The 11,984-nt window shown below is 57.4% G+C and overlaps 1 protein-coding gene and 1 long non-coding RNA gene across 5 annotated transcripts in view; both read left to right on the forward strand.

Moving 5' to 3' along the window:
• Positions 1-3,512, forward strand: part of RPS6KA2 (ribosomal protein S6 kinase A2) — a 215,722-nt gene extending 212,210 nt beyond the window's left edge. For all 3 annotated transcript variants that reach the window (XM_028494765.2, XM_007107822.4, XM_007107823.4), the window contains one exon: positions 358-3,512. In XM_028494765.2, the coding sequence (XP_028350566.1) occupies positions 358-483 (126 nt within the window). In that variant the 3' untranslated portion in view covers positions 484-3,512. The remainder of the gene's footprint in view (positions 1-357) is intronic.
• Positions 3,513-7,410: 3,898 nt separating this feature from the next.
• LOC112064640 (uncharacterized) lies at positions 7,411-11,717 on the forward strand. 2 transcript variants are annotated; one of them, XR_002891576.3, is made up of 3 exons: positions 7,411-8,700; positions 10,476-10,590; positions 10,880-11,717. It is a non-coding gene; the product is annotated as an uncharacterized lncRNA (long non-coding RNA). The 2 variants fall into 2 exon arrangements; XR_002891575.3 differs by having other exon boundaries at positions 7,411-7,608.
• Positions 11,718-11,984: the final 267 nt, after the last annotated feature.

The raw sequence follows: 11,984 nt of genomic DNA on the forward strand, positions 1-11,984 counted from the left end.
ACCCCCCGAGGGTTTAGAGCTGCTCCAGGAGGAGCCCACTCACCCAGATTGGTCCCGCAGAGCTGGGGTGCCATCGCCAGGAGGGCACCCCAGGGACCCAGCAGCCGCAGAGCAGATCGGGGGCCGGGAGGACCTCACCCCGGGGCTCCCCGGGGGCCCAGGGCTTCGACCCCCAGCCACCGCACGGTTCACAGATGGGGTCGGGGGGCGGGTGGGCACAGCAATCAGAACGACAGCCTGATGTGTAAGAGCCGGTGCGCCGTGGTCCTGAAGGAAGGCCTCCCGTAGCCCAGGCTCGGCGAGGCCCGGGCGGGTCGGGGGCCGGCATCACGTCACCACCGCTCCCTTGTGTTGCAGGGAGCGATGGCCGCCACCTACTTCGCTCTGAACAGAGCCCCCCAGGCCCCGCGGCTGGAGCCTGTGCTGTCCTCCAGCCTGGCCCAGCGCCGGGGCATGAAGAGACTCACGTCTACGCGGCTGTAGCCGAGCCCGGCGCCCGCTCATCCTGCACCTTCTCGGGCAGCCGGAGAGGATCCAGGCGGGTGACCTCCCGACGCCTGGCTGTGCGACCTTGCCATCTCCGCCCCCGGCCAGCCAGACGGAGTCCTTCCGCCGCGGACCGTGCCGAGCGCCCGGAGGCTCCTCCAGCCCATGGGCCTTGCACACTCGTGGCCTGTGTTTCCGCGGAGAGATGTGTTTTCCAGTTATAAAGTCAGTACCCTGGTCTGCTTGCCGGCACACGCAGCCCAGGCGGCACGGTGTGAAGGTGACAGTTCACGGCGAGCCCTGGGGGCCCGGCCTCTGCGCCCCTGCCCTTGCCCACGGCTGAGTGACCGGTGGGCACAGAGCACCTCGGAGCAGACGCCCGGCCCCTCCAGACGATCCAAAGAGCCCTTGTCTCCTTGCCCCCACTCGGGACTGAGGCCCCCACGTTCTCTCCTGTTGCAGATCTGATGGGGCGAGGCCACCCCAGCACGGGGAACAGCACCTGCGCCTCGGTGGCCACGTTTCACAGGCATCGCTCGCGTCCCCGGGAGGGAGCCAGCCAAACTTGTGCCCATGTTTTCGCGTTCTCCTGAGGACGGGGGGCTGCAGGAGCGGCTGCGTCTCACTCCTGCCCCGGCGCGAGGCTCGCCGCGGCCGCCCCGAGCTTCCCGGAGGGCCTGGGCTTCCCTGATGCTGGCTTTCCCCTTTCACGGAAGCCCCGTGGCCCGTGGGAACCCTCAGTTGGGTCGCCTCCCGTCGGTCCCTTCTCGGTTCCCCTGGAGACCCCGCCCCCGCCCGGGGCCAGAGGAGAGCAGGGGATGCGTTGCCGAGAGCAGGGGCGCCCTCTGTGGAAGCCGTGCTTTTGTGTCGTGCTTGTGTTTCTGTTGCACAGGTCTGTCCTCACCTGACATGTCAGGGATATTTAACGTTTCCCCCGGGGCGTGTGAACACAGGAGTGGCTGTGATGCAGGGCGAGCCACCGCCGGGGCCTGGAGGACAGAGGCCTGTGTCCTCCCAGCCGGCCCCAAACCAGGGGGCCGCCGGCCGGCTGACCGGAGGGCCCTTGCCCACCGTGCCGTGACTGGCCAGCATCGCTGGGCAGCCCCTGCCCGCGGGGGAAGGGGGACACCTGTTGGTCTCAGCCGGGTGTTCACCAAGAAGACAATTTTTGAAAGTCCCTCCCTTTCAACTCACTCTGGTACCCAACTCGACCGACAAAAGCAAAAACAGTGCCGCCTTCTAAAAAATAGCTCCCTAGCTTGGTCTGATGGTTTTCAGACCTGAAAATATAAACGTACCGCAGAAGCTTTAATTATCCCGTGAGGCGTTTTTTTTTTTTTTTCCTCAGAACCACAAGGAATGAAAAGGTGGGGACAGATTCATGTACCTGGTTTCCCACAAAGCCCTCTTGGGCACTTTGCATATTTCTCAACAGAAAGTGCTTTTTCCCAAGGCTCAGAAGACTTCCACCCACAATAGTTTTGTTTTAGGACAGAACTATTTTGTCTGTTATTAGAAACTTAGGAAAACCTGGGTGGTCCCAGGTCACAGATTTTGCCCTCCCAGAAATCGACGGTGGTCCTTGTATCTTGTGTTTGCTGCACAGGCAACGGCCGGTCCGTCGGCCACCTGGGCCCCTGTCCTGGGCTTGCTGGCACGTTGTTGGTGTGCTTGAAGTCCGTGTGTTGTGATGGACGGGGACAGAACGGAGAGACAGGTGAAGCACGGCTGGGCGAGCGGCCAGCGCGTGTTCTCTGTGTGTCACACCAGCCCCCTTACGCGTGCAGCCTTAGTTCTGACCGTTCAGAGCCCCGCGGGGATCCCGGGACTCGCCCCGCACCGGACCCCGCCTGTGGCAGGGGCACCCCCGGCTCTTCCCCGCTCCGCTGAACCAACTCGAATGCCCTACGATACCTCCGCTCCCTCACCCTTCTCCAGAACGAAGTGGTACTTGAAACCTTTCTGCAGAGAGGCAGCCTAGGGAAGCTGAGAGCCTGTTTTTAATTGAACTGGCTTAAGTAGCCAGTGGCTGGGCTTCCTGACCGGCAGTCGGCATGTGAATGAAGGTGCGATCACCGCGTTATTCACCTGTACGGGGCACCTCCACCATCACGCAAGGCCTTGCGGGATTTGCACACGTGGTGTGACAGCCCAGCAAGTTAACTGGCTGCCCTGCCCTCCTCTAGAGTCAGGCCCCCTCCGGATCACCAGAACCGCAGACTCGGTGGTGATAAAGCCGAGCCCGGGCTCTCAGGCCTTCGGCCCTGCCGGTCCCCCTCCGCGGCTCCCGCTATAGCCCCATCCCCCCGGCGCCTGCCCAGCTTGAGAGAAGCACCTGACGCCCCCCGGAGGGAGAGCTTTGCCCGCTGCTGCCCCCCACGCCACACTGGGCAGGAGTGAGATTTCACCTGTTCCCCAAGGGCAGTCGGTCGTGATTTCAAACCACCCGCGTGTGTGTTGCCGTGTGGAAGGCTGTCGGGGCTCTGAGCGGTCTCGGCTCCCATGCGAGCCGGCCCTGCTCGCTAATGGCGCGACCCCGCGCCGCTCCGGGGTGGTGGCCTTGCTTCACTGGGTCCCTGCAGCACAGGAGGGATCTGAGCTGCACTCGTTCTCTCCCACGGGGTTTGGCGGCCCTCGCCGCTCCAGGAGCCGTGGGACTCGAGAATGGGAAGGATGCCGCAGGTCCCGAGTGGCGAGGAGAAGCCACCCGCAGGCTCAGGGCGTCACCGGGAAGGGACCCGCCGGCTGCAGCCGAGCCCGCGCTCCCCCCGAGGACACCTCCAGCACTTTGTGTCCCTGCCCGCGTCCGTGTTTACAGGGGACTCTCGTGTTCACGCTTTGTATTTTATGTTGGAGATGGGCGGCCTCTCAACGATATTTATTACGCTTTCCAGACTTTCTGAATAGATTTTTTTAATAAACATGGGTTTTCTGAAGTGTAATATTTTTCTAGCATAACTGTGATATTGGACTTTCTATGCTGTCACGAATAACAGTCTGCGGGTGAGCTGCTTACCGGGCCCTCCCCCTCCCCTTGCACCGCCTCCGGCTGCTCCCAGCCTCCGCTGCCACCAGCTGGCCTCTTCGTGGGGGCAGGCGGCACGGCCGTCCCCCCACCCTGAGAGCTGTGCGTGCACGGGGACGCGCGCGCGTGCACGCGTGGGTGTGTAAGCGCGTGCTCAAGTGCATTGTGTGATGCGCGTGGGTGTGTAAGCGCGTGCTCAAGTGCGTTGTGTGACGCGCGTGTGTGCGCACGCGTGGGTGTGTAAGCGCGTGCTCAAGTGCATTGTGTGATGCGCGTGGGTGTGTAAGCGCGTGCTCAAGTGCGTTGTGTGACGCGCGTGTGCGCGCACGCGTGGGTGTGTAAGCGCGTACTCAGTGTATTGTGTGATGCGCGTGGGTGTGTAAGCGCGTGCTCAAGTGCATTGGGTGATGCGCGTGGGTGTGTAAGCGCGTGCTCAAGTGCGTTGTGTGACGCGCGTGTGTGCGCACGCGTGGGTGTGTAAGCGCGTGCTCAAGTGCATTGTGTGACGCGCGTGGGTGTGTAAGCGCGTGCTCAAGTGCGTTGTGTGACGCGCGTGGGTGTGGAAGCGTGTGCTCAAGTGCGCGTGCGTGCGTCCGCTCCCCGCGCAGCCCGGCAGGAGACGGGATGGTCGTGTTGGTAGCGAAGCAGGTGGCCCACGTGGGCTGCTGGGCGCCATCCCCGCGGTCTCTCCCGGGTGTGCCACCTGCCGCCTCACGCCCATCTTTTCTTCGTACAGAAATAAAACAAGAAGCTATGCTGTCGGTCGTGAGCTCTGCAACCTAATTTCTTTTTTCCTTTTGGTCAGTGCCTAACCTGCGTGTGTCAGCCGGTTGGGACCCCCCCACGCACACATCTCTGCCGTCGTTTGGGGGCTGCTTCCCCAGCAGGTGAGGGATCTTCCCGAGATCCTACAGCCTCGCGGTGCAGGAGGAGCGGTGAATTTCAGGGCCAACAATAACGCCCAAGGAATTCTTTCTCCTGATGCCCCAGAGAGTGCTCAGAAAACGCCAACTGGAAGAGATTGAACTGGAGAAGGCGTCTCTCACATCCGACGTGTGTTACCTTCTATTGCCACTGTGATAAATTCCCTTAACCTGGTGGTGCTGAACAATTCGTTCAGTGATAGCTCTGGAGGTCACAAGTCCGAGATGGGGCCCATGGGGTATAATCAGGGTGTGGGCAGGGCTGCATTCCTTCTGGGGGCTCCAGGGGAGACCTTTTCCAGCCCTTTTGCAGCGTCTGGAGGCTCCTGGTCCCTCCCTCCAGCCTCAGAGCCAGCCACAGGGGCCGAAGCTACGGTCCTCTCATCTGTCACCCACCTGGAGCACCCAGGACACGCTCCCTTCTGTAAGCCCAGCTGCTTAGCACCCTGAATTCCACCTGCCGCCTCAGCTCCCCTTTGCCCCGGGACCAGCACGTGACATCTTGACAGAGCCCGTCACTCTGTCTGCCGGGCCAGCGAAGACCTGGCCACACATTTCAGCCTGTGTGTGGTTCACAGGGGGACGGGATTCAGGAACTCTGTTGCTTTGGGGCTTTGCTTTCTCAGAAGCTGACAAGTTACCTGCCGCAGTCTCGTGGATGCCGGACCGAGACACGAGACTCCGGGTCAGAGCCCACCCATCCCCGTAGCAAACAGCGAGACCCCGTGTGCGTCAGTCCCCTGGCCCCCCCCGGTCTCACGGGGGTGGTGGAGTGTGGCCCAGGCCAAGGGTTGCCCAAAGGGCTGTGTGACAGCCGGGGCCCGACTTGGGAAACACCAGTCAGTTGTAAAGGGCTGCAGGCAAACAGCCATCCTTTGCCCGGGACGGGGACGCAGTCCTGTCTCCCTGGCCGTGCGATGTCTCGGGGGACGTCCCGCTAACTCAACCGCAAGCGCACACATCCGTCTTTCGCAGGGTGTAACCTAGTCCTCCGGGTACCTTTCATGCGGAGCGTTGTATCTATACTTGCAAATCCGGCTTGCCACCTGTCCTGAGTAATGCCAACCCAGACCATTAGCCGTATTTGCTTCCCAAGATGCTGGAAACATGAGGCGGGGAAGGGAGCCTCGGACCTGGGCTCCTGGTTTCCAAGGCAGCCCCCGGGTCACCCAATTATGCCGCCCACCCAATCCCTGCCGTTTCATCCGGTCTGTGACCTCCTAGGTGAAATGAGTAAATCTCGTGTACGAGGGCAGATCGCAGAGCAGCTTGTGACTCAGGATCCCGAGTCAGAGGCTGGGGCGTGGGGTCAGGCTCTGCTGCCAGTGTGGTGTGGACACGTCCCCATCCCAGGGCTCGGACTCCTTGGCCGTACAAGGGTCGAGGGCGCCTCCACTGAAGGGAGGACGACCACCCCAGCTGTTTCAGCTTGTCAGTGCTTCACATAGTGACAGTCATTTCATCACTGGCACGTGGAAACTCAGACTAAACAGATGATCCCTCATAGCAGAGATGCGCTCAGTCAGAACACATTTCCTGAGCCTGGGCCACACGCCCATCGCTGTCCTAAGAGGTTCAGCAGCCACAGAGCAGGGCCCTCCTCTGGTGACGCTAAGCTTCTAGCAGGGGAGAGAAAGTAAACCAGTAACAGGACATAAACAGTAGATGCCAAGGCGGCGTGTGCTCTGAGGGAAAAGCAGAGCAGACCAAGGGGACTTGCCGGTTTATTCAGGAAGGGAATTCAAAACGCACACTAATCCTTCAGATGTGCTGGTTCTTCTCAGCGACAGATATTACCAGCCCTTCAATGTTGAGCCCGTGACTTTTGAATTTTATTTAATTGATTCCCCAATGATGGCTATAATTCAGGATCCAAAATCAAGAATACTCATTTACGACCTATGTCCAGTTTGGGCACGTGTTTGTCACTTTACCATGGTGAGGAGAAACATCAAATAAATTTTTGGCAGAGAAACAATCTTCAGTGTGCTGTTTTTATCACACCTGAGCTTGGGCAGGAAAGTCACGATTTCCAAATCATAGCTGTGGTTTTGGCTCCGAAACATCATTGTTGGCAGCAAGTTCCGTTTATTTCGGTGTTTTCCCCAAATTTTATCACACGGGGTTTTCTTTCCTGAGGGAAGAGGAAGCCAGTTTGGCCCCTGATCTCAGCTCTCCCTGGTTCGGCTTTGGGCTGAGGGATAGATTGTGAAATTGGAAACTTTGATCACACGGAGACACGTCAAAACCCACAGACTTTCAAACTCTGCTTCTTTATGGACTTGGAAACTGGATCAGTCAGGTTTGGTTTTAGTCCTAAATAACAGTTGAAAAGGTAAGTGTTCAGAATAAAAAAAAAATATTTTCTTAAGAGAAATTAAGAGCAGAATTAAGCTCTTCACATAACTTTAAAACACATTTTTAGAGCCTAAGGTTTTGCTGACAACGTAAACTCTCGCCTAGTTACAAAATATCCCCAGTGAAACCTGGAAAACATCCAAAGAAATCCAGACTCACATAGAACTCCATGTAAAAGACTTTGATATGAACAGTAGTGAAAGTTTAATGTCTGAGCCCTTGAGAAGATTAATGATAAAATAATAAACGTTGGCCTCCCAGGAACCGGACAAGCGACTGTCCCTGACATTTTAGACAAAAGGAAGCTAGAGGTCAGTGCGCCTCCGAGACTACAGTTCACAGGCTGGGACTCAGGCTCCCACATCCCCCGAAAGTTCTAGTGACTCCAGACTTCCGTTTCCTCCAACAAAACCTTCCAGGACCCCCTGCGGAAACGGGAGAAGGCAGTGACCCCTGGGCGGGGGTCTCAGCCTCCTGATGGCTGACGGAGGCGCTGAAAGGGGAGGGCCCACCGCAGGGGGTGTCCAGTGCTGTCCAGGGAGGGCGGCGCCCTGAGCCTCCGTCGGACGGCTCTCCATCTACTGGTTCATCACACAAGCATTTCCTGACACCAGCTCTTCGCCAGGCAGCAGGGAAGCAGACAAAGCAGACAGAGCTCTCTGCCCTCCATCAGCCTTTTTCCTAGTGAGGGGAAACGGAAGAAACAAATCACACAGAGGATGTGGCTCTCAAAGGGTCCTGAGCACCGTGGGAGAAACAGAGGACAAGGGCGGCAGCGGTGGGCAAATTCCAACAGGGCCGGAGAAGGCGTCACCGGTGGGTCAGCCCGCGGCGGTGGGGGGCGGGTACTGCAGGGCAGGGAGGGTCACATGAGTTCATTTCCTCCCCCCAGAGCTTCACTACAGCCTCGGGCACAGAGCAAGGGCTTTCCGTGAGTTTGCAATTGTCACAATGTGCCGCTAGAGCGCGGTGTTGAAAGTGTCCCCTCCCTCCCCGGCACCCCTCCCAGGTCGCAGCTTCCCTGGGACGGTGGGGGGATGGCAGCTGTCCCCGATCCTGCCCCTGGCTCCTAATACCCGGTCAGGGACTGCCAGCCTGAGCTCTCGGCAGATCTGGGAGTCTGAGATCTATGTCAACGTCGCCAAAAGCTGTGTGAGAAGCATAAATTTACACACCAGCGACCTGCACGGCAACACGTCAGGCTCCTCTGACCTTTGGTTGGCTTTACGTTAACTTTAGTTATCTCACACATAGGGGAACTTTTAAAATTTCTCTTTTAAAATACTCCTGTAGAGGAGCAGAAAAGTTACTTAACAACTATATCTTTATTAGACAGCCTTTCTTAAAACAGGTCTATAGGAAAAGCAATTTCACAAAAGGTCTTTGACGGTGAAAATGGCTGTGAATCAATGACTCTGGTAACCACCAAGGAGAGATGCTCAGACAATAGACTCGGAGCATGGCTGTACTTTTACAGCATCCCTGTGATTTCATGGATCGGCCCTGTTGGAGAAGCAGAATACCATGCGTGGCTCTAAGTTCCAGAAACAACCAGGTCCTACCCTGGCTGGACACCCAAGGCTGCTGCGGCCACTACAGGCTGCTCGTCGCCACGCGGACATTTGACAAGCATTTCATCCTGTTCATCAACCCTGGACCTCCGTCTTCACCCCAGCCTCCCAAAACTTGCTGCTCCTCCTGAGCCCCGAACTCAGTGGAAACACTTTGACTCCCAGCCAGCGACCTCCTGGCTGGGCTCCCCGCGGCAGCACTGCCCCCCAAGCCCACTGTCCACGCTGAGGCTTAACATTCTATCAACAGACAGTGGCGCCCGTACCCCTTTACTGTGTTAAAGGAAAAGCTTCAGCAGCTCTGGTTCTTCTGGAGAAAGTCCAGCCTATTTATCTGGTATTTGACCCCCATGACCTTGGCCGGTGTGTTCTCAGCTAATCTCGAGGCGCACCCCACCTTAAGTTTATAATTCCGTGCCATCCAATAGGGTGTGCTCCCATCAAGGGTGTCTATTTAAATTTAAATTGCTTAAAATTAAATAAAAGTCAAAATTCGGTTCTGTGGCCACACCGGCCACATCTCAAGTGCCCCACGGCCGCAGGAGGCCGGGGCTCCCGGGTTGGACAGCCCAGATTCTAGAACATTTCCACGAAGGCAGAAAGTTCCACTGGATGGCACTGTTCTAGTACATTGGTCAGGAGTCTTAGTTACAAACAAGAGAATCCACTTTAGCAAGTTTAAGCAGAAAGGGAATTATTATAGAGGAGTAAGTACCTTGCAGAACTTTCCGGAGAGCAGGCCCGGAAGCCGCACGGCCAGAGACAGGGCACTCTACCCCCTCATCCCAAGGCTGCTGGCAGAGCCCTGGTGGCTCCCTGGCCACCTGCTGCGCCCAACTCCCTGGTCCTCTCCCCTCACTGGCATCCGAGCTGGCTGGGACTCTGTCTTCCTTTTCGTCTGGGCCTGTGTCTGGCGTTCTCTGCCCCTGGCAGCTCTCACTGTGTGGTCCCCGGTCTCCCATCAATATCCCCCACTGGGCGAGCTGCGCGTGGGGGCCTCCTCCCTCCCCACTGTAGCAGGAGCCCTCATCCACCGCCGGCTCATCAGCAGAGGTCACCACGCGGTGACAGCTCTTGGCCTGCGACGCAGCCTGGTGGCATCTGACAGACCGGTTCGATAGAGCCGCATTTGTGTCCCCGGGGAAACACTCTCCCCTCGCCCCCCACCCAAAGGCACAGGCAAAGCCAAGACACGGGTTGCTCCTGGCCCGCTGGGTCCCAGCAGCACCTGCGTCCCTCATTCTCCAGCGCCTGGGGCCCGACGGAGAAAAGCCCCAGAGCTGCAGTGTCTCGGTGCCCAACGCCTGGGCCGGGACCACACCCCGGTCCCCGCACGGTGACCTCTCCGCGGCGGCCCCGGCGCTGTCCTACCCGGACACCGGCACAGGCCTTAAGGAAGCCGGGCAGGACCCTGAATCCCGGAGGCGTCAGCCTTCAGGCAGAATTCCCCAGGCTGGGGGCCGAAGCAGCAGACAGTTCAGGGGGCCGGGGCCTGAGGTCGGGGCGCCCGCCCACTCGCTGTCTGGTGGGGCCCCGCTTCCTGGTTCAGAGGGGGCTCCGGTCCCTTCATCTTGTACGAGCCCCTCCCCATGACCCCGTCGAACCCTAAGCCCCTCCCAAAGGCCCCCCTCCACATGCCGTCACACGGGGGTTAGGGTTCGCCGTAAGGACTGGAGGGGAGGCAGCGTTCAGCTCCCTGCACGCCCTGTGCCCTGAGCCCCTCGGGCAGAAACGACACTGGGGGGTCCATGGAGACGGGTGCTCGGTGAGCCCACGGCTGTCACGTGAAGAAGCCCGATGGGGGCCGCCTGATCGCACGGGGCTGTCTAGGAGCTGGGCTCGCTCAGCCAGTCGGGGAGGCCTCCCCGGAGCCATGGGGAAGGTGCCGGGGGGCGGAGACACCAGCTGACACGACACACCCGTGCGGGGCGACCCGCCCTGTCCCTCACCCCGCCCGACTCGCGGCTGTTCTCTAACAGAAGGGGTTGGGGCCGTCCTGTTTCTCCCCCCAGGATGGGAGCTGCGTGACACGTGGGGACCACGGGAGGTGCCACACGGGTTCCCTCTCTGTGTCGGTGGAAACGTCCAGAGGAACTTTTATTGCTGTTGCAGGCAATGTCTCCTTCAGCGAAATGACCCAAGGACACTAGAGTCTGCTTGATCAGCATAGAATCCTGTAAAGCTGCATCTTCTCTTTTGAAGCGTAGAACTAGGCCGAGGATAACAGGTGAGGACAGACCAAATATTAGCTTTTAGATTCGCCACTCAGAACTGCAATCCAGACCACAGGGCATGGCCCATGTGGCAGTGTCTTTGAGGTCAAGTCAATAGACTTAACCCAGTCAAACTTTAACCCATTTTGGGGGTGAAAGATTTCTGAAGAAATTGATTGATCTTATCCTGTGTTTCAGTGTTTGTGACTAATCTGTGTCACCGCATTATACTGATAGGGTATGCACTTCAACTATGCCACAATGCCACTAGCTACTTTAATCTCTGTCCTTTTTCCCATTTAGAAGATGTGTTAACTGAGGCCTAGCTGGAGCCGTTAGAATCCAAGCTCCCAGCCCACTGGCTTCAGGCTGAGATGAGGCACCACTGTGGAAAGCTGGCAGAGCTTGTGGGGTGTTCTGCAGATAAAACAAGAAGAAACCAGGATGGGGCATCAGAGGAAACGGTCTGTAATGTGTCTTGAAGAAACTAGCAACTGACACAGCAGGGTGGGCACTGCATGTTATGATAAAGAAAATTCATATTCATGAAAAATTGGTGGCAAGCTGCCAATATTATGTATTCAGAATACACCCATTTTTCAATTGCTCGAAACATCATTTAGGTTTTAAAAAGGTACTGATAATAAACGGATCTAAAACACACCTAAACAACTCGAATATGGAACGAGATAGGAAATGACGGAAGATGGCATGGGCTGGTCCAAGGCTGAAGCCACGTACCAGGCCAACAGCAGACTTGCAAAGGTAGAAAGAAATGTTGCCAATTCGTGGCCTGGAAAATAGAGCCCGAGGCGGGCATTTTGGGGTCTTTTAGAGTGTCAGCTACAGGTGAAAAAACGGTTGTAATTTCTAACACAATGGATGGTGCTCCAACTATGTTAGCTGAAATCAGGAATTTTGGGGAATTATTTATTTCGGCTGCGTTGGGTCTTCGTTGCTGAGCACGGGCTTTCTCTAGTTGCGGCGAGCGGGGCTACTCTTCGTTGCAGTGTGTGGGCTTCTCATTGCAGTGGCTTCTCTTGTTGCCGAGCACAGGCTCTAGGCCCACGGGCTTCAGTAGTTGTGGCTCGCGGTCTCAGTAGTTGTGGCTCATGGGCTTAGTTGCTCCGCGGCATGTGGGATCTTCCCGGACCAGGGCTCGAACCCGTGTCCCCTGCATCGGCAGGCGGATTCTCAACCACTGTGCCACCAGGGAAGTCCCTGGAATTTTAAAACATGACACTGATGTTTCTCTTATTGCCTTGTTCCATTGCGTGATGCATATTGAAAATATTCGCATTCGGTTTTCTGAAGCAGACACTGCAGAGTGTCACAAATCGTTTTTTTTAAATTGTTCCTTAAATGTGTGCCAATGCTATGACTCATCCTCAGATAAATGGATTTGTTG

This window comes from Physeter macrocephalus, chromosome 10, assembly GCF_002837175.3.
Source record: "Physeter macrocephalus isolate SW-GA chromosome 10, ASM283717v5, whole genome shotgun sequence".
Lineage (NCBI taxonomy): Eukaryota > Metazoa > Chordata > Mammalia > Artiodactyla > Physeteridae > Physeter > Physeter macrocephalus.